The 26721-nt window shown below is 35.2% G+C and overlaps 1 protein-coding gene across 1 annotated transcript in view; it reads left to right on the top strand.

Moving 5' to 3' along the window:
* lrrc7 (leucine rich repeat containing 7) overlaps positions 1 to 26721 on the top strand; it is a 54117-nt gene that overhangs the window by 9447 nt on the left and 17949 nt on the right. Inside the window, 19 exon segments of the mRNA XM_043242271.1 lie at positions 9161 to 9363; positions 10384 to 10501; positions 10618 to 10700; positions 11745 to 11799; positions 11802 to 11832; positions 12490 to 12546; positions 13343 to 13406; positions 16210 to 16284; positions 16601 to 16745; positions 16842 to 16914; positions 18036 to 18053; positions 19694 to 19823; positions 20791 to 20906; positions 21443 to 21512; positions 22024 to 22123; positions 22210 to 22334; positions 22526 to 22623; positions 22625 to 22712; positions 26432 to 26554. Of these exon segments, the coding sequence (XP_043098206.1) occupies positions 9161 to 9363; positions 10384 to 10501; positions 10618 to 10700; positions 11745 to 11799; positions 11802 to 11832; positions 12490 to 12546; positions 13343 to 13406; positions 16210 to 16284; positions 16601 to 16745; positions 16842 to 16914; positions 18036 to 18053; positions 19694 to 19823; positions 20791 to 20906; positions 21443 to 21512; positions 22024 to 22123; positions 22210 to 22334; positions 22526 to 22623; positions 22625 to 22712; positions 26432 to 26554 (1772 nt within the window).

Raw genomic sequence — 26721 nt, 5'->3', positions numbered from 1 at the left:
AAAAGTGAACATTCAGAGATCTCATGATCTCAAAAAGAGCAAGCACGTATTGGTAAATACAAGAACGCTGTTAACCAACTCATTCACGGTAAAAGCCCGGAGATGTACGGTATCACGTGCACATTTACGCTGTTTGAAATGTAGCCCTGTAGAAGTACATTCAGTTCAAAAGAGTTTGCTTTACCGTTATCGATTTCGCTTTGTAGTGAAAAAAGAAAATCCAAGAAAATGATGCCTTGCCAGCGGATCATTAATTGATCCTGAATTTAAAGCCGTGGCTCTCTATTTGCTCTGCCTAGGAAAGGATAGCTTTGAAAATCCCAGGGGCATATTTGTTTTCCTGCATGTCTTCTGCCTCTGATTATTGGAGAAAGCTGCAGTGTCTGCCAAATAACCGTGCCTCATGCTGAGGCAGCAGTGAGGCTGCTCTTGAGCAGTCATGGTCATTGAGAAGGAGAAATGGGGCAGAGCCAAATGGACGGAAAGCAGGTTGCCTGGTCATCACAGCAGTTATGTCCAAACAGACGACTCCTTTTTTGGAGCGGTTCAACAATTGTTCAGTGAACCTTACAGAATGTCTGTGACAGCGCACGGAGAGGTTATAAGCATTTGAGGCGTCCTTTTGCTTGACTAATAATGTCTTCCATCAGACACAGAAGATTCCCGTTTCGTCAGTCGTGAGCGTTTCTGACAGATGTCTCTACAGGATACTGTTTTTAAAATCAATCCGTTTTCCGTGATTTGCTTTGCTGTGCTTTGTTAAAGCCTTTGATTGACCTTCAGCTTTTCAAAACAGCCGAGTGTTTTCGCAGCAAGCCTTCCAGGACAAACCGAATCCGGTTCTGTTACCTGCTGTTCCACTGAAAACTGACCCTTTGTCTCATCATTTTAATGCAAGTCATGAGACAGTGACACTTTGTGTGCATTGCTGGCGAATGATCATTTTAAAAAGGTTAACATCTATATTGTGCCCTCTTAAATTCCACAGTCCACCGATCATCAGTCAAATCTGAATGGCAAAATTCTTTAACTATTCATCTTTTTGGATGCATAATCTGTCAAAAAAATATATTCGTTTTTGTGCTGTTGTTTTGTTAGACATCTATGCCAGACATTTTTACACATGAATGCTATTGCTCTGTAATTTCATCACAATGTTATATGAAGATCAATAAAAATAGAAGTATATCCTGTTATAATGTGCAGATGAAATTGCAGCAGTATAGGACAATATAACATTCTTGCCGTGCTTTTATTAAAACAATAAAACCTAATTCCTAATACCTTGACATACTGAAGATCTACATTAGTGGAGATCTTGTGGAGTAGTTATCCTGTCCTGATGTGCAGATGTGCTCATATAATCCCTCTGTTTCCCCTTGAGCTTAGCTGACCCTGAGGCAGGACTCCCAGGAGATCAATGTCAGACTCACCTACGATAACAGAACCCACAGACTCACACACAGCACTGGAAGAGAGCAGAAGATCGGCTTTTAATTCGAAATAATGATCGCTTTAAGAAGTACACTGTAAAAATAAATCCAGCATTGTACTTTGTTTTAAAATGTACATTTTTAGATTTTCAGATTGTGAAATCCGTGCATTAAATAGTTTGATTTCAAAAATAACAAGTGTTTTAATAGTGTTTGTAAATTGTGTTTTTAGTCACTATTTATTTTAAGCTCAAATGTAAAACACATAAAATACGGAACATTTAGGTCAAGCAAAATTCTTGTCTTGTAATAAATATAAACTGATACAGTATGCGGATAACAAAAGTGTTAATTTTTCAAATTAAAATGTATACGTTATCTGAAATCTGTATAAATAAGCTTTCCGGACAATATTTGGCAGAGATACAACTTTCTGGAATCTAGTTCTTAGCAATGGAAATTAATAATAAAATATAAAGTTTTTATATATATTTATGGTAGGAAATTTATTGAATATCTTCATGGAACATGGTCTTTACCTAATATGATTTCTGGCAAAAAGAAAATCTATCGTTTTGCTACAAATAAACCCTAGTGAAGATTCCTCTCTCTATATATACAAACAAACACACACACACACAACCATCATATTTTTTTTATATATTGAAAGCGATAACTTTGACCTTTTGTGTGGTTCACATTACCAACAGTGAGATGAATGTGTAAAATTATCGTAAAGAAATACATTTCAGCATCAAGAAATGGTTTCCTAGGAAACAGTTTTCAGCTATTATGAACAATATGTGTCAGGCTGGCTGCATGTGGCCCTGAGATTGCAGTTGTTAGATATACATGCATTTTTAATGGCCATATACGATATTCTGCTTTTATTCCCTTTTAGAGCGTCTTTACTTCTTGCTTCAGTCAAATGAATAACCTTTATGAAACAGAAGAGATGTTGAAGTCTGTTTTGCAGAATAAATATAACCTCATTCACCAGCTAAAGAGCTCCACTGATAGCATTTCATCTTGTGGCACCTCCACTCTCTGTAGATCTCAGATAATGCGGCCTGGCTTCGCCAAAGTCATTAGAGCTATCCTCTACGGGAATGGCAGTGAATTATTGGAGATGTCTTTATGTGAGGTGACTGAAAGACAGAAATTAAGCCATTTTTGCTCGAGCGGAGCTGGGAACTTGTGAATGTGTCCTCTCGCCTTTGCAGAAGCAGCTCTTGCGCCATGCAGTTTCCATAGCACCCTGGGCAGATCTGGCTACTCTGTGTAATCGCTCAAGACTTTGCTTGTGTGTGTACTCTGCTGCTGGTTTTCTTATTGATACTAATGTTGCTCTGCGTTGGATTTAAAGTCATTAAATGGTTCTGAACGCTGACTGGTCAGTACAGCGAAGCAGCTGTATTATATTTCACAATTCAACAGCTTAGGCCTGTTTACCAGATCACCGCGCAGCTCTCATGGTGGATCATTATTTTATCTTGCATAGCAATGCGCCGCTATGTCAGAGACTGTTTCTTGTGTAACAATAGCAGGTAAAAAAAATTGCATTTATATGAATGTTCGTGTCCTTGATATTGTTATCAGCTGGCAACTGTTGTGTAAAAGCAACAAGGCCTTGGTGCCATATTTTGAATATAATCACAATATAGCTCGGCCTCTTTACAGCTTATTGCCGTAATGTTAGGTTTATGTGAATTTATTATTTGACTGTGCAGAGGTTATCTCGTTTTATTTATTCTGTATTTTTATGAGGTTATGTTGTTGAGTAATGGATAGTTGATACGAAATTATTTTGGAAAGTTGCCATTTCCTGTTAACAAAACCAAAACCTAGACATTTTAGGCAATCCTGACCTGACCGAATTCATACAAACTGTGCAACTCGTAAAATGCATAAGATTTAGCACGAGATTACAAAGCGTATGAATTTATATGACGTCGTAACAATTAGCCACCTCTTAAATTTTAACAAAATTGCCGTGAGGTTGGGCTGATATCCTGCATGGTCAATCAAATACAATAACGATAGTCAGAATCTCTCATGTAACATCCTGGTCTTTATGTCTCCTTGAACCAGAGCCTAGGTCGCTTTCATTACCCGACGTGTGGCATGTGTGTACCCACAGCAAACTGGCAAACACATGAAACAGTGGATGATTACAGTAATTAATTTGTCTAATGTAGCAATCAACCAAACATTTCCTCCTGAGGAAGAATAATCCCAATAATGAGAAGAAGGTGCAAGAAAATGAAAAATCTAAACCGACTGTAGACATTCAAATAGACAGATGATGTAAAGTATTAGGTGTTTACATTCGTGACCCTGGTCTTAATGACGTTGCTAAAAAGAACATTATTTTGTGTATTTGGTGTAATGTAATGTTTGTGCAAATCGAAATGGGTGGATTGTTCTAAAAAAGCAAGGTGTGCTCTGATTGGCCAGCTATCTAGTGCGTTGTGAATGGTTGAATACCTCAAGCATTTGGAGAAAATGTCACACCCTTTACGCTAAAGTGAAGGCTATGACGTCCCGGTGCTATGCCTCAAAAACAATAAAAGCCATTACAATGAGGCATTTGTTGCATCCACATTCCAGTGGGGACATGATTACTGATTATAATAACTTAGTACTGTTTTTTTACACTTAGCGTGCACTCAAGATCGGAGAGATGACAAACAACAAGCACTACCACTCACTGTTAAAAAGTCACGTTTGAATAGTATATAGCAGATCCTTTTAATAATAGTCATAACTTTTATAAAAAATATCTCCTTGGTTTTTATACTTTAATCTTTTCAACTCTAGGAATCTTATCTATGCATTAACAGCTTGTAACACCTCAAAGAGAAAGGAACAAATGAAATCGCATCATGTGACCCCTGTAGCTATAGCCAAAAATACATTGTATGGGTCAAAATGATAGATTTTTCTTTTAATCATTAGGACATTAGGCAAAGATAATGTTCTGTGAAGATATTTTGTAAATTTCCTACCGTAAATATATCAAAACCCAATTTTTGATTAGTAGTATGCCTTGCAAACTTCATTTGGACCACAGGATTTTCTCAGTAATTGATTTGATCAGATTCCAGTTTTTCAAATAGCTGCATCTCGCCAAATACTGTCCTATCATAACAAATATCAACGAAAAGCTTATTTATTCAGCTTTCAGGTGACATATAAATCTCAATTTTTTTTTAATTTGACCCTCCAGGGTCACATAATGTCTTTCAAAGACATTGCACTTTATTTCATTTCATTTTGTTAAAGAACAGTACTCCTGAAGTTATACACAATCAGTGCACAAAGAATTTGGTGCGGCTTATCAGCGAGTTGTACTTTTTGCATACTTGAATAATGAATCTAAATGAATGAATAATTTATCATGTTGCTGAAAACATGTGCATTAGTATTTTACATTCTGGAAGTCCATGCATAATGAAGGGGTTTGCTTTGACCAGCCAGTTATTCAAATGACCAACTTATACATTTTTGTGGTGAAACGTAGACGGCAAGAATAAATATCTTCGCTTTGAATTCAGGTAAATACTGTGTGCTACCATTCAAAATAGCTTAAAAATACTTTAAAATAGAATTTAGAATAATTTTGTGACAGTCATCACAGTGCTGCCTAAATTTTTTGTGGAAACTGTGATACATTTTTTCCAGGATCCATTGTCTTTATTGTAACTTTTTTATCAGATGCATCCATGCTGAATAAAAGTATTCATTTATTTAAAAAATGGAACTTTTGAACGATACGGCAGCGTGCTATTTTGTGAGATTCATTAGTTCTCTTTAGTACGTCGTGTTAACTTCGCCCTTGTCGCAAAGTTTCCTGCACAGAGCATTTAATATGCATGTTTTGAGTGTATTATATAATAAGAAATTTAGTTTCCAATTCAATTCAGGCATACGTTATGTAAACTCATTTTTATTCAGCTGCAGTGAGGCTGTAATGGCACCTTGGCATTATCTTTTCTCAGGATCCAAAATGAGGACACAGAAGAAGGACCCACAGGAGCCGTACAAATAGTTAGAGTTCAAGTACGAGTGAATCAGATGAGAAAAAGCTTATCTGAGACATTTTTATTTTCTTGTGGCTGAACATGACTTTATCTTATCAGTACCGATCATCTCGCTCCCCGAACACATCTCCTAAAAGAAAACCTGTTATCGCGAAGCCATTGTTTAGCTATCTCACGATCCCTACGGAAACATTGTTGTTTTCCTGTCAGACGGTGGCTGACAGCTCTCTGCATGAGGCGGTCATTCAGATGGATGGATGTTAGATCTTAAGCCTGTAAAGAGGTCAGATAAAGCAGATACAGCGGTCTAAAGTGATATTGCATGTTTTTGGAGTTGTCTTGTGAAATAATTATGCCCCCTCCAGACATTTAGTCTATTTCCATCCGACTCGTTCGCTTATAGTATTATCTGTCGTGTAACTCTTCCTTCTTTTTGCATCACTCTCGCTTGGTTTAGTTACTATGCAGCTCCTCTCAAGAGGACGTCATCAGTGAGAAGAAGGGACATCTTTAAGCATTCGTATAGAAGACAGGTTGTATTTCTTACATGAGAAGTTTCATACTCTAAAGTAGCCATTTCCATTAAGGTCGCATTATTTAATGTTAAGATTAAAAAGCAATGCATTTGTTACAGCATTTATTATTCATTGTTAGCTCGGGTGCATTAAATAATATTAACTATAATATTAATAATAATAATATTATATTTTTTGATTGTAATAATGTATTAGTAAACGCTGAAATTAACATTAATATGAATAAATTCTTCAAGCTTTTTATTGTTAGTTTATGTTCGATAATGTTAACAAATGGAGCCTCTTTTTAAAGTTTTACCAAAAAATGTTTAGGCATAAATTTGAAATGTATTTATTGAATTTATAATATAAACATTTAAAACATTTAACATATAACCATTTCATTCATTTGGATTAACTCTAAGTCATACATAAATGAAAGATAATTTCTACTTAAAAATCATGGCATAGTTTAGTGTTAAATTAAAAATATTCGTATCTTTTCGATTTCATTTCAAGCCTATTTTCAAAATGCATTTATTCAAAGTGCTTAGAATCAGCGTAAAGCTGTGTATCGTGAAAACAATTCAGTTTAGTTAGAATACATGAAATTGACTTAAGCTATATTTATTGATGATAAATGTATCAATCTGATTATTCAGTATTTAAAACACATGCATTTTTTCTTGTAAAATGTCGAGTACAGTATTTTTGCAATTTAAAATACATAAATGTAGAATTCAGGCCTAAATATGGCAGAATGATATTTGATCGCAGTGTTCAAGCAATAGCAGCCTCGAATTTCCGCTCTCTTACACTAACTCTTCCTGAAATTTTAATCTCCAGAATCCTCCGTGTAGTCATTCATCCAGAGCTGCCGCTTTTCTTTGTTTCGAGGATGTTTTAATTATCAGTGATACATTTGCATTTGCAAGAGACAAAAGCACTCTGCATTAGCACAGCTTGTCTTTCATTTCAGACATTATTCCCTAATGCCCTCTCAGACATTGTTTTAGCAGCACGTTTCCATCCCTGAAGAACATTACGATGCCCGTTGTGTCTCTTCTCTCTCTTTGGCTTCTTGTCAGGACAGAGGCAGTAGAGACATATCTCGTCACAGTTGATTGATATAAGCAATTTTGCGTTATACTGCTTCCTTTTTCGCTGACTGATATTTGCGATTGGCTCCCCGACGGGTTTTCCTCATGGGTGTTGAATGAGCTGTGATAAACTAAATCAGATAAACTGCTTTGATTTATGACACAGGTTATGGCGCACTAACACCTCTGAAGTACAGCATTAAGCCTTCATGTCAGATTGTCTTTGTCTTATAGGACAGATTTTATGTTATCAGTCACCTTATGATGTTATGTTATGGTTCAAATTAAGGGGATGTGGTGCATTTTATAAGAGATCTAGTTATTTAAAGGTACCCGTCCAGCAGGATGAGACTTCTCTCAGTTAATATATGAGGTTAATTTTCTTTATGGAAATCGAATTTATGGTTTGTAGTGAAACATTTGTGTTTTAGAAATCAGTGGCTGTCTACGGATACTGTCTTAAATGTTGTAGCTTTGATGGAGTAGGGATACAGGTTTGAGTCTGGCCTTTTTTTTATTTGCTCTAAATTTAATGGAAAAAAAGCATGACATAGCCCAGTTGGATTTTACGAAAGAAAAATCAGTTTTGCTTGGTGTGCAGTAATTGCAATATCATGATTGGGGAAAATTTAATTTCTACAAAATAAAGCAAATTGGTTTTGTATCAACTTGACTGAAAGTTGAAAGTAGTCCTTGCACACTACTTATTGACATATATATATATATATATATATATATATATATATATATATATATATATATATAATGAAAAATATGTTATATTTATATATTAAATATATTTATATATGGTATAATTTATATGAATATAAATATATATACTATATGTGTGTATTTATAAATACATATAATAAAACACAATAAAAATCCATAACACTCCATAAATATAAACAAAAATCACAATCAATTGACATAACTAATTTATATCTTCTAATTTCGCAAATTTCTTTTAATTAACTAGTTATCTAACATAGTTAACTACAATTCTAATAACATGTTTATTTTCAGTTTCAACATGTTTTAGGTGCTCTCTCATCCACATTTTTCTGTCTGTTATCTTTTTTTGGCTGTTGTTCTTCAAGTTTTTCTATTAATCCTTTAACTATAGACTCCTGAATTTCTAATCACTTATCAAATGGTTTAAAATCTCAGGGGCAACTTTTACAGCTTGAGATGAAGTTGAAAAATGGCACCAATTATCTATATAAATTTACACTGATAGAAAAAGAAAGTGTGAGGAAGAGTCAGGAAACAGTCAGGAAAAGAGTTAGATCGTCAGTAAAAAACTACAAGAAGCAGACAAGTCCTCTGCTCAATCTGACTTGTGTTGCAGCCTGGAATTAAACCACACCATACCAGTTTCATCTAGCCCTTTTTTAAATTTCTGTCCACAAAGGAGTTTTGGTTCCTTGCCACTGTCGACTTCGGCTTGTCTAGTTTGGGACACTTTATTTTTGCCAATACTGTCGACTTGATAACCCATAAACTATGTGAAAAGAAGTGAACAGGACGATGACTGACTTTAACTGAAAATTTGATTCTCTTGCATTATTAACACACTGTTTTACTGTTTAACTCCGTAAAGCTGCTTTGGCACAACCTGTATTGTATTAAGCTCTATATAAATAAAGATGACTTGACTCGATGTGAAAGCAACACTGGTCTGTTTCTATGACCACTTCTCAAACATAGAATTTAACAGTCGTTACACACAAATATTTGACTGTTCAGAGCCACGATTGACCAATGAGACGCAAGTATTCCAGAGAGCTATGTAATAAGTGAAGATAATGATAGCCTATCGTAAGGTTCGATAGTGGATAATAAAAAAGATCAATCTCAGCACGAATAAAACACAAAGCTCCAGACAATTTCCTTTTGGTACCAATTATAGAGACACAGTGCTACTCGGCAATTTGTTGTACAATGCTTAGCATTTAAACTATTCCAACTTCACCAGTGTAGAAAGTTATCTGCGTGAATATGCGTGTGATTCAGTGAATCAGCTGTATGCTTATTTCCTGAATATTCTTTTCTTTCTCTCCTCACAGTGCAGTGTCTGGAGATGACTACTAAGAGGAAGATCATCGGCCGCCTGGTGCCCTGTCGATGCTTCCGGGGGGAGGAGGAGGTCATCTCAGTGCTGGATTATTCCCACTGTAGCCTGCAGCAGGTCCCTAAGGAGATCTTCAGCTTCGAGCGCACGCTAGAGGAGCTCTACCTTGACGCCAACCAGATTGAGGAGCTGCCTAAGGTAAGTTGTCAAGTGTCAGCTTAAACATGCATAATATCTGCCTAACAGTGGCTACGTCGACTCCTGAACCTCATCTTATACAGCAGTGTAACAGTACAGAAATATAGTGCATTAAATGTGATTAAAAGTGTCCCGTAATTGAAGTTTATTAATATCATTGTTATCTCCACTTGGTATTTTACATTGGTTAAGGTAAATCAGCCTTTTCTGAATGTGTCTTGTAGCAAGAATATAACAGGACCATGGACAGCTCCCATGCTGTACAAAGCTGTGTCTGAATTTGGTCTATAGAATTTGTTCTGATATAAGCATTTGCAACTCTTGAGGTGCCAATTTATTATATCATGTATATGTAATATAATCATATCATGGTTGTTAATTATATATATATATATATATATATATATATATATATATATATATATATATATATATATATATATATATTCAGCAGCCTTTACTATAGTCTTCAGTGCCATAAGATTTAGTGCTCAAGTGTTGAAAATAGTTTTGATGCTTAATATTTTTGTAAAAAACATGACAGGCACATGTTTTAGGGTACCGAATAAAAGCTGAATAAAAGTATTCATTTCTTTTTTTAAGAAAGTCAAGCCAAGGTTCTGGTTCCTGAGTACTAGGACAAAACAGGCTATAGAACTGAAATAAGTTATTTATCAATGAAGTATTTTGGATTAATCTTTTAAACATGGTTTCAAATCTAGTTTTCACTTCAGTGAATTTATTCATTGAGACTACAAGATGGTTTCAGACTGATTGGCAGCCCAAAACACTATAAACAGATTGTGTGACTGAGTTGATGTTTGAGTTTTGTGTATTTATTAAAGAACATTAACTCAAATGGCACTGAATCAAATGTTAAATGTTATCTTTTTATGTTATTATCAACAAGAGAGGATAAAACCACGGCATATGATTGTTCATCACTTCAATTCATAGCGCCTGGGAAGTTCAGCAAAAAGATTCTTTAAATAAACCTCTTTATTTCTCTGTCTTTCTCAGCAACTCTTCAACTGTCAAGCACTCAAGAAGCTGAGCATGCCTGACAATGACCTCTCCAACCTGCCAACCACCATCGCCAGCCTTGTGAATCTAAAGGAATTAGATATTAGTAAAAATGGTATATCCTTAATTCCATTTATTGTATATTTGATTTTTTTTGTGTTGACCATATTGGTATGATTGTACTTTCAAATTTTCCCCCGTATAAATATGGTGAAAACGCCTTTATCTCAGGTATTCAAGAGTTTCCAGACAACATCAAATGCTGTAAATGTCTATCAGTTGTGGAGGCCAGTGTAAATCCTATAGCCAAGTAAGTAGAGCTGCTCACATTTCTTCAATTTATTAAGTTTATTAACTGCATTATGTACATATAGGTTATGAATATACTACATATAGCTGACTAATCCATGTATATTTGTTTAACATTTTATCTGGATTTTATATGCCAGTAGATTTTTAGTTTTTATGGCAACTCTTTTCTTTAATTTTTTAAAAATAATTGTATTTTCTTTTTCCTTCAGTAGTGTAGTTTGTTGTTGAGTTAAAGTATGAACAGCTTACATCACTTAAATGTGGGTTAATAAAAGTTCTGTATTAAATAATCATAAAAAGAATAAAATAAAAAAACATGTTTAGCTTCTTCACCTCCACTAATTTTGCTAATTTTTTACTGTTTCAAATTTATGTTCGGCTTTCTTCACTTGCATTGGCTTAAAATGTAAAGAGATACAGCTGCTATAGCAGCTAAGAAAGTAAACCAATAGTGATATTTTAAACTGACATCACTAAAAATAATTGCATTAATATGTAAATCTCTTCTCCAATCTTTCCTAAAAGGGATTTCATGTCTACAGTAACTCAGTATGAAATTGTTTCTTATCATACAGTACATGGATTTGCTCAAATGAAAGCAATTATTTGCCTCCCTTTAAACATAGTTTGGAGTTCTATGTTTTAAGCGCATTTGTGCATTAAAAATACACATTGTAAGTAGACACCATGCCTTAAAACTGAACCAAAAACTCAAGGAGAGATAAGACATGCATTTCTTTTTTATCTTAGTGTATTTGTTTGGCCTTCAGTCTGAAGCTGCGCTTCAAGTCTTTGATTCGGAAGTTTATGATAGAGGATCAAACATTCAGGATCCAGTGCATGGTCTCTGCAGAGAACCCTTTTCTTCATATTATGATTAAATCAGCCCTCAAGTGACTCCATTTACTGGGATGCTAACAGAGCCCATAGAAGGGGAAGCGTAGAGGGATTACAGATGGCTCTCACTGCTCCTGAAGTACTTAACGCTTATCAAATCTTAAGGGCACTGGCTTTGAGAGGGTCTGATCACCTCTCTGTTCCTGCAGGCTCCCAGACGCTTCACCCAGCTCCTCAACTTGACACAGCTCTTCTTAAATGACGCCTCCTTGAATACCTGCCTGCCAATTTTGGGAGGTAAGAGCTTGGGCCTCTCTGTTCCTGCTCTTCTGGGGATTGTGAAACAACTCTAGCACGCCCGTCTGAGTTTGTCTCATTCTTGTAGTTGTCATCGTAGCGTTTTTATTTTTAGATGTCATTTTGTATCCGAGGAGCAGCATGGTGCTGATTCTGGCAGTGATTTGCCTAAAGCTTTCATGAATAAATGGGTTCTTGCAGCTCATATCGGGTTTAATGATAAATAGTTATTTCATTTGCATCGGGAAAAGGGATTTATTATGGCAGCTGACATTGGTCAAGGGCTGATGCATTTAGTTTTGATAAAAGAATCTGGGGAATTCGCTAAAAATTAATTGCCCTGACAACGTTGTGCTTGCACAGGCCGTGTTGTTAGAGACTAGAGCTTTATTCATTCTCTGCAAGCTCTTTCAGAAGGTGGTAATAACACAATGCAAATTGCACAATGTCCGGAAAATAGCCCTAAGTCTGGACATTTATAGCAGGAAGGGCACATTCATGATGAAATGATTGACGTTAATTTAAATACTCATGGTGCTGTGCTATTTCGTACAAATAGCGTCTGGATAAACTGGCAAAACTGTTTACGGAATTCACTCTTGTTTTTGCTTTTAAAAATTAGATGGTGAATGATTTGCACATTTTATTTTTCTTTAGATTATCTAAATTACGGATCCTGGAACTTCGTGAGAATCATCTGAAAACTATGCCAAAGTAAGTTTCCTAATTTCTTATGAATAATTTGTTTGCTACTGCCGACATGGGGTTATTAAATAAAAACATGCCATGAAAAGGCATGAAAAAATTGGTGTTGAAATATTTTTTTATTTATTAACAATTAATTTTTTGCATTCACTAATATTTTATTTAGTTTTATTTTATTCCATTTTTTTGTTGTTGTTGTTGTTGTAAGGGTGTACTTTAGCTTTGCATTTAGTCTTTACTTCACAACAAGTATTTGTTTCATATAAGGCATTTTGATTAAACCCAATTGGAATTTATTCATTTACACTGCCTTAAAATGTAAATAGATGGAGCTTTTGTTTCCTTACTAGAGCATTTGCATTTGCAAGAAGCCAATATTGATATCTGAATCTAACACCACTTCAAATAACTGCATTAGTATATAAAACTCTTCTCCTGCCTGAAGAGAAATTTCATTTAGTTTTTTATTCATCCCTCAATAATGTGATTTAGACACAAGTTTATGTAACAAACTCAGAGCAGCAGAGTCTACAGTGTCATTTGTCACAGTGGGGAAGACCTCTAGACCCCTCTAGAGAGGGACACATATTGCACACGATGGTTTATGCTTGCTGACTTGTTGGATGTACTGGTTGAAGACTATTTTTATCTGCCAGCGATAATACCGCCAATTTTTCCTTCAAAAGCAGACTGCATGAGGTAATGTTTTCCGATCTGGGAGAGCCACGTTTGCCCCGGATTGAACGAGGGCCATGTTGTAAATACAGATATTAGAAATGATTTTTGATTTCTTGTCATGTTGCAGGTCAATTCATAGGCTGTCGCAGCTGGAGCGGTTAGACTTGGGAAGCAATGAATTCTCTGAACTGGTAAGAAAGATGTTCTCCTCTCGAACGCTTTTATCAATGGGGCAGCTGTTACCTCACTCGGTCTTTATCCGGCGTTGGATTTTAGCTAAGGGGGATATAGGAGGGGGTAGGGAAGCTGTTGCCTCTTGTCAGATCTCTAGTGCTGCACTGCGTTTTGGCTGCATCATGCGCTGATCCATTATTCATGAGTTGATTCAAACATGCAGCACTTGCCATGACAGAACGTTCACCATTGAGCTGCATTTAATTGGCTCACCAAGCTGGAGTAAACAATGGCAAGGAATTTATCATGTGTACCCATGTAGCCCCATTCAAACCATGCCTATTGCTGTTTCCTTCAGTGATTAATGCTGGCGGTGTTGCATTTATTTATTATATAGAAATCAATGAAGAGGTCCGTGAGCAGACAAGTTACTGTGTCTAGAGGAACGGTGGCAGTTAAACACCAAAGTAGCTATTAATAGCGTTTTTTTTTCAAGGTAATTGACTTTGCTCTGTGATAACTTGACTAGGAGCCTTAGGTTGATTTAAAAACTGATCCAACGACTGTGGAACATGTTGTAAGAACGGCTGGAAAAATATTTTAAGCTAGGGCTGGGTGATAAATTGGTACTGATACTTAGAAGAAAAAAAATTCACTATATCAATAGTAAAAGCAATTTCACAGTTTCAGTTAATAAAAGCTATTGGCAAATTCACACTGAATCTCAAATGTCTTAAGGATAAATTGGCGATTTATCTTATGACAAAAATATATTACAAAGTACATTGTATGGTAAAATATAGTACCTTTTTATTATTGTTGGTTTTGTTGCACAAGATGTGGTTGTGCAGCACTTTATTTGCCAAAGAGAGTTTGACAAAAAAAAAAAAAAATTATTTGTTACATTTTCATATGATTGCATTTTTTATTAATTAATTTCTTAAGTTCACAAACCATTTTTAATGATCAATTTGTCTTTCATTGTTTCATTGTTGAGTCCACACTGGAAATGGCAAATGCATTTTAATGGAATATCATGGTAAATCATGGGAAGAATAAAATTAATCAAAATGAACACTTTATTTCATTTATGTTTTTAATTGGCATTCCAAATAATCTCTGCATAAAGTGCAGTTGGGTTATTTTGATTAGGGTAAAACTAACAAAAAAATACAGCTAATTAACACAATAAACGTATAAAACGTAAAACTGCAAATAAACTTAAAATATTGAATATTTGACCATGTCAGTAGGCCCAATTTTAAGCTTCCAGGTACCAAGTCTTAGTCTGTAGAGTTGTGAAATTACTTTTAAACCTTGTATCAGTGTCATACACACATTTGGAATATCCAGGGCACTTTGTCCTTGGGTGATGAAAAAATGCATGCACACACCAATGCTTCCAAAGGGAACAGATGGTTTGGCATTGCAGTAAGCGTACTTTACTGCTCAAAGCCCCCAAGTAATAAGAGAACACCCATCAACACTTTCTGGTTCTGCTGTCTGGACTTTCAATCTCACTGTCCCACTTCAGCATGACTTTTCAAATAACTTTTGACCTTTCCTGTTGGCAGCCCCATCAGTGCTCTTTTAATTTCAGCTCAGCTCCTTATCAGATTATTTAAATGTCTCTAATAATGTTGATTTCGCTAAGAATTGTTGTCCTTTTCAACTGTGTCCAGGAATATTACACGCACTTAATATGCAATCTAAAGCTCATACAGCTCATATAAAATATTATTTAACCTTCTCTAGTTGATGATCAACATTATTGGACCTTTTCAGGTTATATTTTATACTCTATTCATAAAAGTCCCATCTCTTTATTGAGAAAACCAGCAGCACATTAACAAGCAATAATCTGAAATGTTACTCAGCAGTTTCCTCGAGCATTTTTGGATCCATTGCATCATGTCAGGTAATCATGGCATAGCAGTTGCATAGCCTGAAAACAATCATTAGTTTAATTTATTATAGCTCTGTTGGTGTCATGTTCTTTTAGGCAGATATTTCTCTGTAGCAGCACATTCCCCAAACAATGAGTGTTGAGAATGGAGCACTGAAGGCAGGAGGTATTTTTCAGGATATCTGACTCTTGCTGTGATGTTGGCAGATGTTGGCTGGTGTGATGCCCTGAGTTGCGGATAGTTTCTTAATTGAAGCCTTTGCTGAGGGGATCATGAAGGGACAGATGCTGGCGCTCAAAAGGAGAGAAAACAGGAGAGCAGCCATTAAGAACTGACTGAGTTCTGCGGCGCATAGGGGATTTGGTTCCGTTGAAACTCAATTTAAAACATTAATTTGTTTTTGAAGCCTCTGTAATGTTGTCAAGATTGTGCTTTTATTATATAAAAATAGGCTATTGGTTTCATCACCTTATAACGCTTGTGCTGACTTTAAATGATGTGCAGTAAAGTGCTTTGATTTAATATTTGATACCCACTCTAAGGTGTTTTTGCGAGAGGAAAATAGGCTCCAATATTTCCCTTTTTACAGTAATGTTCTTTTAAATATCTTGAATGATGCAGAAAAGCAAACCAAGCTTCTCTGAGAATTTAGCAGACGATTTACAATACTGTCTCTCTGTTTAGTAGATGTAGTATGAAAATCTCAGCTTTGAGTTCGGGGCCTTTATTTCAAATACGTTGAATGCATTAAAATATATGTGCATGTATTTATTTTTTTTACCATCTGAGATGCTACTGTATGATGCACCTTGAGAAGAAGCTATCATAATGATTGAATATACATTCATAAATTGCCATTCGTTTGAGATGCTAAACTATATTGTTCTTTCGTTTGTTTTTATTAATGTTACAGCCAGAAGTATTGGAGCAGATCCATAGTTTAAAAGAGCTGTGGTTGGACAACAATTCATTACAAACCATACCAGGGGTGTTGATTTCAAAAGTATTTCTACTGAGAATTCCAGAGTTAGCATCTTTAGCATGTATGATATGATAATACATTGTCAGCCCTGTACATAAAAAATACCAGTAAAGCTTTAAAGTATAAAACATTTTGTCATTTTTTACTCACTCTCGTGTAATTCTGTCATATAATATGGTGTTAGAAGAACTTGAACGCGAGTAATAATGAAAAAAACTTTAGGGGAACTATTGGAATTGAGCTCTCCGGTACTATAATATAATACATGTATAAAGAATAATATATGATTTCTTTCATTTATCTCTCCTGTCATGTGCTGAAGTCTGTTGGGAAACTGAGGCAGCTGCGATATCTAGACTTGGCTAAGAACAGGATTGAGAGTCTAGATGCAGATATCTCTGGCTGTGAGTCCTTAGAGGATCTCCTCCTCTCCTCCAACATGCTGCAACAGTTACCTGATACAATAGGTGAAGTTCCACTGCTTACTTTTTTTTTTTTTTTTTTTAAATATTTATGTTTTTAGGTTTCGCTGTGTATTTACAATGTTAAAACATCTTTCACAGGAAAGTTGAAAAAGTTGACAACATTAAAAGTTGATGACAACCAGCTCACCTCACTGCCTAACACCATTGGAAGGTTAGTAACTCACCCGCGACTCATCCAGCTGTGTAAAGGAAAAATGACAAAGGCAGAAAATACCTTTGAGATGTGTCAGATCATAATCCCTGAACAATCCTTTAATGCACGTGTTTTGTTATGGAAGTTTATGGAATTTCTGTGGTTTATAGCCATGTAATAAACCCGACGCTCAGGGTGGTCTGTACTGTCTTTAATGACCCGAACCTTTGAAACCATACAGTTTTTATGGTGATATTCGATGACATTGTACTGTAACTTGTTCTCTCAGTATTGGATTTTTCACTATATTGCCATCTGGGGCACGATATAACAATTCTGCTGTCATTCTGGCAGTTTTTCTCACCCCAGCATGAGAAAACGCTGACTGTTAATGTCAATGTGACTCTCAACAATGTTAAGCAATGTTTTAACGTCTTTATCACCTGTATTTGTGGGAAACAATGTATGCAGCTAATACGAAAAAAACATGAGCTTCTGGAATTAAAGTGTACAGTTAATTAAAAATAATCCTAAAATGTTGATATACTTTTAACTAATTTGACCTAAATTAATAGTTTTTCTATTTATCAGTCATTCTACAAAATGAGCGCCATTCGTGTCTCTCATATACTAGCGCTCAAACTTTTCTTTTAAAGAAATAGCACTATTATTCAGCAAAGAGGCATTGAATTCAATAAAGTTAAAATCAAATGAAACTAAAAAATTGTCAATCTCGTAACCTCTCTGATGGCACAATTATATATTAAAATGAGTTAAATTAGTTTGAGATGGCTCAGCGTTATTAATTAACACTGAAAATATTACCTTATATTGTTGTGATAAAATCTTCCACAAATTAATTTTACAAAGTGCTAATCAAGCTGGATAATCAGTCTGACTTTGGATTTTTAATGCAGAATTAAAGAGGAAATTCAGGGAGGAGGTGCATATGCCATATTTCATAGCATCTGTTAATTAAGATGTCATATTTTCTGCAGACTGCCTTTTTCATTTGTCATAGCTGTCACCACTACCTCATTCCTGTGATACTATACTCCATGCATCTCTCTTCTTGGTTTGTCATTGCTCGGTTCTGTGTGTTGTGTTAATCAAACATGCATCTTAAATGGGCACCTCAGTGCACGTGGCAAAACCGGGTAAGTAGACCAGCGAGTGTTTGTATTCCCCACACGTCTGCCACAGCATGTTTATTTAGGCAAGGGCATACCTTTGCATCCATATCTCGCTTAAAGAGACACAATGAAAGCCCTGCATATGGAAGGCCAGCTGGAGCGGTCTGCTAGAACAAATGTTAGACTAATGACCTTACTTAGCTTAACAAATATACATTGACCTCTTTCAAATTCATCCAATTAAAATAAGGTAAAAAAGGGGGGAAAACTACGGAAAACAAAATACAGGAGGGTTGCAAGGAAGGGAAAAAAAAAAAGGTTTTAAATGACTGATGTGAGATCCGTTACTAAAAGTACGAAACTCATTTGACTCAATAAACACTGTGGCATATACCAGATCATTGTAAATGTTATAAACTAACATAAGGTTTGTTTTAAGAGCCCAGTATTTCATAGGACTAGTGCTTTTTACAACCACCAGAATTGTATTGCAGCGTAGCATATTTAGTAAATTCATCATCAGTCCCTTTAACATGTCTTTTGTTAATTCATGTCTTTCTTTACGTGGAGACAATGGTTCCACATAACTCATAAGTCTCATTTCCATTAACAAAACTCATTTATTCCGTCTGAAAATGATATGATTCATAGACACTGATACTATTTAAATTGAACGTACTTAAGCTTTGATATTTTGTTTGCACATTGTAAACATTTGAATGGGATGTTAGTATTGCATATTAAAGGAATAGTTTACTTTTCATCGTTTACTTACCTTCATTTTCTTCCAAACCCTTATGACTTTATATTCTTCCTTGGAACACAAATTATAAATGTTGATGAATGTACTGGTTGCTCTTTTTTTTGCAATGAAAACAGGGGCTGGCAAGCTTCAAATGGGCAAAATAGCAAAATAAGCACCATTAACTGGTGTCTGTATTGCATGGTACAAGACATACACTAAGAAAAGGCTGTAAAAATAGAGTCCAATGTACTGTGTTAATATGAGGAATTTTTCTGCATAGATTTTTTTTTTTTTACAGTTTTACATTTTTTACCTATACTTTATAATATGATGCACCTAATTGTGTAGTGTTTTAGGTAATGATCAGTATCTTTTCTGCGTTTCTATAGATTGTTTTTCATCACAAGGTATGATTCATTCTGAAAACCTGTTTACCTTTTATCATTAAGGCTGAATGATCTATACATATAGCAAGATTTTCTGTATATAATCAGTTTAGGTCTGTCAGTTTAGATTTTTTTTAGGGCTTTAGAAGAAAAATAGTGCACATGTTGTTATCAAATATATTTATGATGCTTTTTGGAGCTTGACAGCCTGTATCCTCATTCACTTGCATTACATAAAAGTCTGTGCAAAAAGAAGATCATACGGGTTTGGAATGACATGAGAGTGAGCAAAAAATAAGAGAACTATTCCTTTAAGACTTTGGTCAACCCTGCTATTTAACCTTAAATCTAATATATTTTGAAGAATGGTTATTCGCTACAGTAGAGGCAATTATTTCTTTATCTCCTGACCTTTAAAGAGACATCACGTGATGTATGCATTTATCTTATCATCTCATGAAGTGTTTTCAATAGGGATTAAGGGAACCTGCATAACTGCACACTCCTCACCTGCTTTCTCTTACATCTGCCAGTTTATCACTTTTAGAGGAGTTTGACTGTAGCTGTAATGAACTGGAATCCCTGCCTCCCACCATTGGCTACCTGCACAGTCTTCGGACATTTGCGGCCGATGAGAACTTCCTGTCTGAGCTGCCCAGGGAGGTGAGTATTAGTGTTATGCACTTTCTACAGCATTAATAATGAGGGAAATCAAAAGCACGTTCTCTATTTATTTAAACTCTCTTTGTGATGAAAATACAACCTAGACGAACAAAGACGGTTTAGATGGTTTGTCGGTTTAAATAACCAGCTTAAAACCATTAAAGCGGCCAAAACAAGTTTAAGAACATCTATATGTCCAACATAACTCATCCAGCTTAACACGCATTTCAGTTAACTAAGATTAACATTTTGGAATTTTTGATTTGTTTTTTTTTTAACAAGGCTTAAAAATGACAAAGCCGATTTTTAGCTTGCATTCAAAACTTAAAATAAATCAGGGGTCTTATAGATTTTACATAAACAAGTAATACCGTCATATTTAAAATTTTAAATAAAAGTGAATTGCTCAGCAGCCATTGCTTGTTTTTAGTGTCACATGATTCAAATATACTCTAATATAGTTCTAAAATCATTCTGATATACTGATAAACATTTATTAGAATGTGTGCTATTTAATTGTTTTGTGGGAACCATTATGTCTACTTTCAGAGTTCTGTAATAAAAAAAACAGCATTTATCTGAAGTATGTTTTGATAAATTGTACATATATATGCTGGAAAACAAAGTATTACTTTGTAAAAAAACAACAACAACAACGACAAAAAACCCACTTTCAAACAGTAGTATAATTGCTGACCAAAATCCTGAAGCAAAAACGCTTGCTATGCAACAAACAAAGCTATATTAAACTTGAAAATAAATATAAAATAAATGTAATACACATTTTGAAATGTAGCCTAAACCTGTTAAACCAAATGCATGATAATGTCCTGCTGACCTTCACTCGCTGTATTGACGGAGCACAAGAGTCATTTTACCTGAGAGAAAGACAGAATGCTGATATTCAACAAAAAAGCTGACAAAATTGCACTTCACCAGACCTATCATATCCTGTCCTGTGTTGCAGATTGGAAACTGCAGGAATGTTACGGTCATGTCCTTGCGCTCCAATAAACTAGAGTTTCTGCCTGATGAAATTGGACAGATGACAAAGCTACGTGTTCTCAATCTAAGTGACAATAGGTAACACCTGATGTTCCTATAGTTTTTGTTTTTCATTTTACACCTTGTGCACACATTTGTCAACAAATCACGGCAACACACGATCAAAATTGTTCAATGAAAAAAGGTGCCATGCGTTATTTGCTTAAAGTGTAGAAAGTGCTTTTTCAAACGGGTTTGATGGATGGTCTTGATTGGCTCACGTAAAGCCGTGACGATGGTGTTGATTATTTTCCATAATGGCACAATAATGGGGCATGACTTCAGAAAAGTGCTTAGCCTTCCTACAGGTTAATTAAGAAAGCTCTTTATGAGCTGTGCGGACAGTTTAGATGCTCTGACTGCGATTATTTGGAAGCAGAGTAATTAAACTTAACCAAGACTAAACGTGGCATAGCCATTACAGAAGAGTTAATGGGCTTTCTGCAGTCTCCACAGGTCTTCTTAACATTTCCACTACACCGAATAACTCTCTCCAATAGTCTCATTTGTTTTTTGTCGTCCATGTTTTGCCTTTTTTGAATTCTCATGAACTTATTCTTCATTTTCTGTTATAGGTTAAAGAATCTTCCCTTCACTTTCACTAAATTGAAAGATCTTGCTGCACTCTGGTTATCTGACAATCAGGTTGTTATCTGGTCCTCCTTTTTTTAATTGTGCTCAAAGTATATAACTATATAGTATTAGGAGCACTTTTTAACCACATTGCATGTAAAAAGAACTTTTTTACTTCAAAACACGGTCTATTTTACTGACTGATATATAATATGATAATAAGATGAATTTCCACTTTTTAACTTCCAAAACATAGTATTATATTCACTTTGACAGTAAAATCCCAGCAAATGAAATGCCCTATTAGATATATTATAGTTTCACTTTACCATTATTATTTTTTTTATAATGTAGTTTTTAAAAATCTAGATTTAGCCATTTCTTTACAATTACTGTACTTTTAACCAAATGCCACTTTTATTTTTATGATTCAATTCCGTTTTTTAATGTATCCAAATACTTTAAGGGGGCCACTGTATTTAATTACTTGAGAAATGTGGTTCAAAGTGGTCAAAATACATACCGCATTTTAATACATTTGATTTGTTAGTTGCGTTTTACAGCAATTCTTTTTGTTATTCAGTCCAAGGCCCTTATCCCCCTTCAAACAGAGGCTCACCCTGAGACCAAACAGAGAGTCCTTACCAACTACATGTTTCCTCAGCAGCCCCGGCACGATGAGGGTAAGAATAAACCAGCCGTTTCTCTTTTCTTTGATTTTACATTTTACTGGATTTCAACTTGTGGATGGATGCGTGTTGCCCTGCAGATTACCAGTCTGACAGTGACAGCTTTAATCCCACTCTCTGGGAAGAACAGAGACAGCAGAGGATGACTGTGGCATTTGAGTTTGAGGACAAGAAGGAAGAAGAGGACAACTCAGGAAAAGTGAAGGTCCCTTTAAGAATGGAAAATGTGAATCTATTTGGCCTGGTATTTACCTGGTATTAACATCCATCTCTGGTGAACTGATCACAGATGTTAATTTCAGATGTAACCAGGGTGACTTTCGTATATCTGGTTAGCTGGGATTTAAAGGTCATATCTTTGCCGTATGGGCTAAATCCTCCCTGCTCTATCTGCAGGTTGAGATTAATCTGAAGCGCTACCCCACCCCTTACCCAGAAGACCTAAAGAACATGGTGAAGTCAGTGCAGAATCTGGTGGGTAAAACCACTCACCCTCAACACTGAAAAATGCTCTTCTGGGACCAATATGGAGCTCCACAGCCAAGACAAGTATGAGCCCAAGTGGCCCATTGCTCCGAAAGAGGTAATGCTTCTTTATCACAGGGCCTACCTGGGCTCATAGATCAATGTGTCAAAGTTTTATACATATAAAAAAAGCTAGATCAGACTGGGCAAGCCACATTTGGAGCCGTTTAGGTCTGGGTACCCTATGATTGTTTATGGTTGCCACAGGTGCACTATACAACTTTGTGAGATTCTGGTGGTTAATAACAATCGTGCATGCCGCCAGTGCTGTTTCTCTCTTTTTATGTATATGACAAGTCACAAAATAATATAGAGTAAACACATATTACAGTTATACCATAATGATTCAGGATAAGAAGAAAAAAAACATGTTTTAAAAAAAGATTGACTCATGATGTACTCATACAGGTGCATCTAAAAAAATAATATAGTAGTCTTCCCCATAAATGTGGTTGCATTTTCTAAACTAGCTCAGGAGGTACCCAGTATTTAAACTCAAAATGAATCAAGATCAATATTAATTTAAAAAATTTTTTTGAGATACTGAATTTGTTATTTTCCTAAGCTGTAAGTTATAACAATCAGATTAAAAAATAACAAAAACAAAAAAACGCTTCTTTATATATATTATTCATATTATTCAGACATTTCAGTAGGGGTGGCTGAAATAGCCTCAAAATTATATCACGTTATTTCAAGAATATTTGGGACAATGATATTTATTAGGATATACAAGAACGTTATATTAGTGACTGCTTTTCTCTTGAGTAACTGAGCTACATCATTATAAAAGGAACCAGTTACAAGGGAACGAACGATTGTGGTACTTAAAAGAAAAAAAATTCAAATGTCAAATAACTTGAATGCCTTAGTAATAGTAAATGTTAAATGAATTAATTTTTAAACATTGTACAATAATACAAAACATCAATTTAAAAATATGTATTAAACACTGATTTTTGTTTTACATTCTAGCAGACGTTTTACCAACAAATTTAACTTAAAATGAATCTTTTGTGGCCATTTTTGAGACCCCTTATTGAATCAGCCATGCAAATAAATGGAGCAGAAGGGAATTGTTTTAAAACATTACAAAAATCTCAGTTTAAACATTTTGTGAACATTATAATAAATGTATTAATAGAGCTGTTGTAATTTTTATTATTGTCTTCTTCATTTTATTTGACAGAACAACATTTTTGAATGTTGATGGAGCTTTTATTTTAACGGAAACCTACAGGAAGTCCTTTATTTCTGTTTTTGTTGACAGCAGCAGATTTATAAATCATTCTTACTATTTTGGGAAGGTGCATGTATCACACTGCCTAGCAAAATTCAGAAAAATCTAAATTTATCATACAGTTTTAAATGTTTCCACACTGCTATCATTATTAAAAGAGTTTTGTTTTTTCGACCAAACATCGGTGCATCCCTAGGTCAACCCGCTATATCACTAATATTGTGATACGACACTTTTTTAATCATGTAAAAATATACGGTATTGCTGTGGACAGTACGATATGGCACACCCCTACATTCCAGTTTGTGCACAATTGATGAGGAATATAAGAAAGTTAGCTTTTTTTTTATTAAATGACAAAAAATAAAGAACTTTTCCATATAAAACTTTTTAGATGTACTTGTTGATTTTAAATAAAAAATATAAATTTTAATAATATAAATTTTTTAATAAATTTTAGTGTACTGCAATAATTGTAAGTAATAATAATTTTATAATAATGATGATGATAATAATAATAGTACATCGATTTCATTATAATTATTATTATATATTCTACATAGAGCTAGTCATAATTTTTGAACATTTACATTCAAATAATTTAGTTTATATATAAATAAATTTAACAAACATTTTTCTTATATATATATATATATATACAGACGTGGACAAAATTGTTGGTACCTTTGGTCAATGAAAGAAAAACTCACAATGGTCACAGAAATAACTTTAATCTGACAAAAGTAATAATAAATAAAATTCTATAAATGTTAACCAATGAAAGTCAGACATTGTTTTTCAACCATGCTTCAACAGAATTATTAAAAAAATAAACTCATGAAACAGACCTGGACAAAAATGATGGTACCCCTAACTTAATATTTTGTTGCGCAACCTTTTGAGGCAATCACTGCAATCAAACGCTTCCTGTAACTGTCAATGAGACTTCTGCACCTCTCAGCAGGTATTTTGGCCCTCCTCATGAGCAAACTGCTCCAGTTGTGTCCGGTTTGAAGGGTGCCTTTTCCAGACTGCATGTTTCAGCTCCTTCCAAAGATGCTCAATAGGATTGAGGTCAGGGCTCATAGAAGGCCACTTTACAATAGTCCAATTTTTTTTCCTCTTAGCCATTCTTGGGTGTTTTTAGCGGTGTGTTTTGGGTCATTGTCCTGTTGCAAGACCCATGACTCTCGACTGAGACCAAGCTTTCTGACACTGGCTAGTACATTTCTCTCTAGAATTCCTTGATAGTCTTGAGATTTCATTGTACCCTGCACAGATTCAAGACACCCCTGTGCCCAGACGCAGCAAAGCAGCCCCAGAACATAACAGAGCCTCCTCCATGTTTCACAGTAGGGACAGTGTTCTTTTCTTGATATGCTTCATTTTTTTCGTCTGTGAACATACAGCTGATGTGCCTTGGCAAAACTTCGATTTTTGTCTCATCTGTCCACAGGACATTCTCCCAGAAGCTTTGTGGCTTGTCAACATGTAGTTTGGCATATTCCAGTCTTGCTTTTTTATGATTCGTTTTCAACAATGGTGTCCTCCTTGGTCGTCTCCCATGTAGTCCACTTTGCCTCAAACAACGACGGATGGTGCGATCTGACACTGATGTTCCTTGAGCATGAAGTTCACCTTGAATCTCTTTAGAAGTCTTTCTAGGCTCTTTGTTACCATTCGGATTACCCGTCTCTTAGATTTGTCATCAATTTTCCTCCCTGCGCCACGTCCAGGAGGTTGGCTACAGTCCCATGGATCTTAAACTTCTGAATAATATGTGCAACTGTAGTCACAGGAACATCTAGTTGCTTGGAAATGGTCTTATAGCCTTTACCTTTAACATGCTTGTCTATAATTTTCTTTCTGATCTCTTGAGACAACTCTTTCCTTTGCTTCCTCTGGTCCATGTCGAGTGTGGTACACACCATATCACCAAACAACACAGTGATTACCTGGAGCCATATATATAGCCCAATGGCTGATTACAAGGTTGTAGACACCTGTGATGCTAATTAGTGGACACACCTTGAATTAACATGTCCCTTTGGTCACATTATTTTCAGTGTTTTCTAGGGTACCATCATTTTTGTCCATGCCTGTTTCGTGAGTTTATTTTTTTAAATAATTCTGTTGAAGCATGGTTGAAAAACAATGTCTGACTTTCATTGGTTAACATTTATAGAATTTTTATTTATTATTACTTTTGTCAGATAACAGTTATTTCTGTGACCATTGTGACTTTTTCTTTCATTGACCAAAGGGTACCAACAATTTTGTCCACGTCTGTATATATATATATGCATGCATAATAAATATATATGCATGCATAATGTATAATGTGTATAATAAATACACCAAAAAGTTTCTTTTAGGTGCTGATGAACATATATATTCAGTATTATACACATGGTAAAATGAAGAATGAGTGTAATGCACAGCCTCCCTTGGATATGAGTATCAATCACTTTGGAGTCACAGTTCATTTTGTCACTGAAGCATGAGACACTTGTAGATTAGTGTGTGTTCTTTTGTAGGTGACAGAACGAGAGGTCAAAGACTTCTCAAAACCACCAATGTCCGATCAAGGCGTCATCCTCAACTCAGCCATTGACATCCCAAAACGCAAAGACAAAGAGGATCTGACTGAGAGCTCGGAAGTATGACAAGTTTTTCTTTTAATTGTCTCTAATTGTCTTTTAAATGCTCGATGCCTTTATCCTTTTACGATATTTATGCACACTAACGTATCAGGTTGCAGCTTATCCTAAGCTCCCTTAACATTTCATAGCGGTTTAAATGGAAAATTATGGTAGATACAAAACAC

Source organism: Puntigrus tetrazona, chromosome 6 (genome assembly GCF_018831695.1).
Source record: "Puntigrus tetrazona isolate hp1 chromosome 6, ASM1883169v1, whole genome shotgun sequence".
NCBI lineage: Eukaryota > Metazoa > Chordata > Actinopteri > Cypriniformes > Cyprinidae > Puntigrus > Puntigrus tetrazona.
The sequence above is the reverse complement of the archived record's forward strand: the minus strand, read 5'-3'. Positions and strand labels throughout refer to the sequence as shown.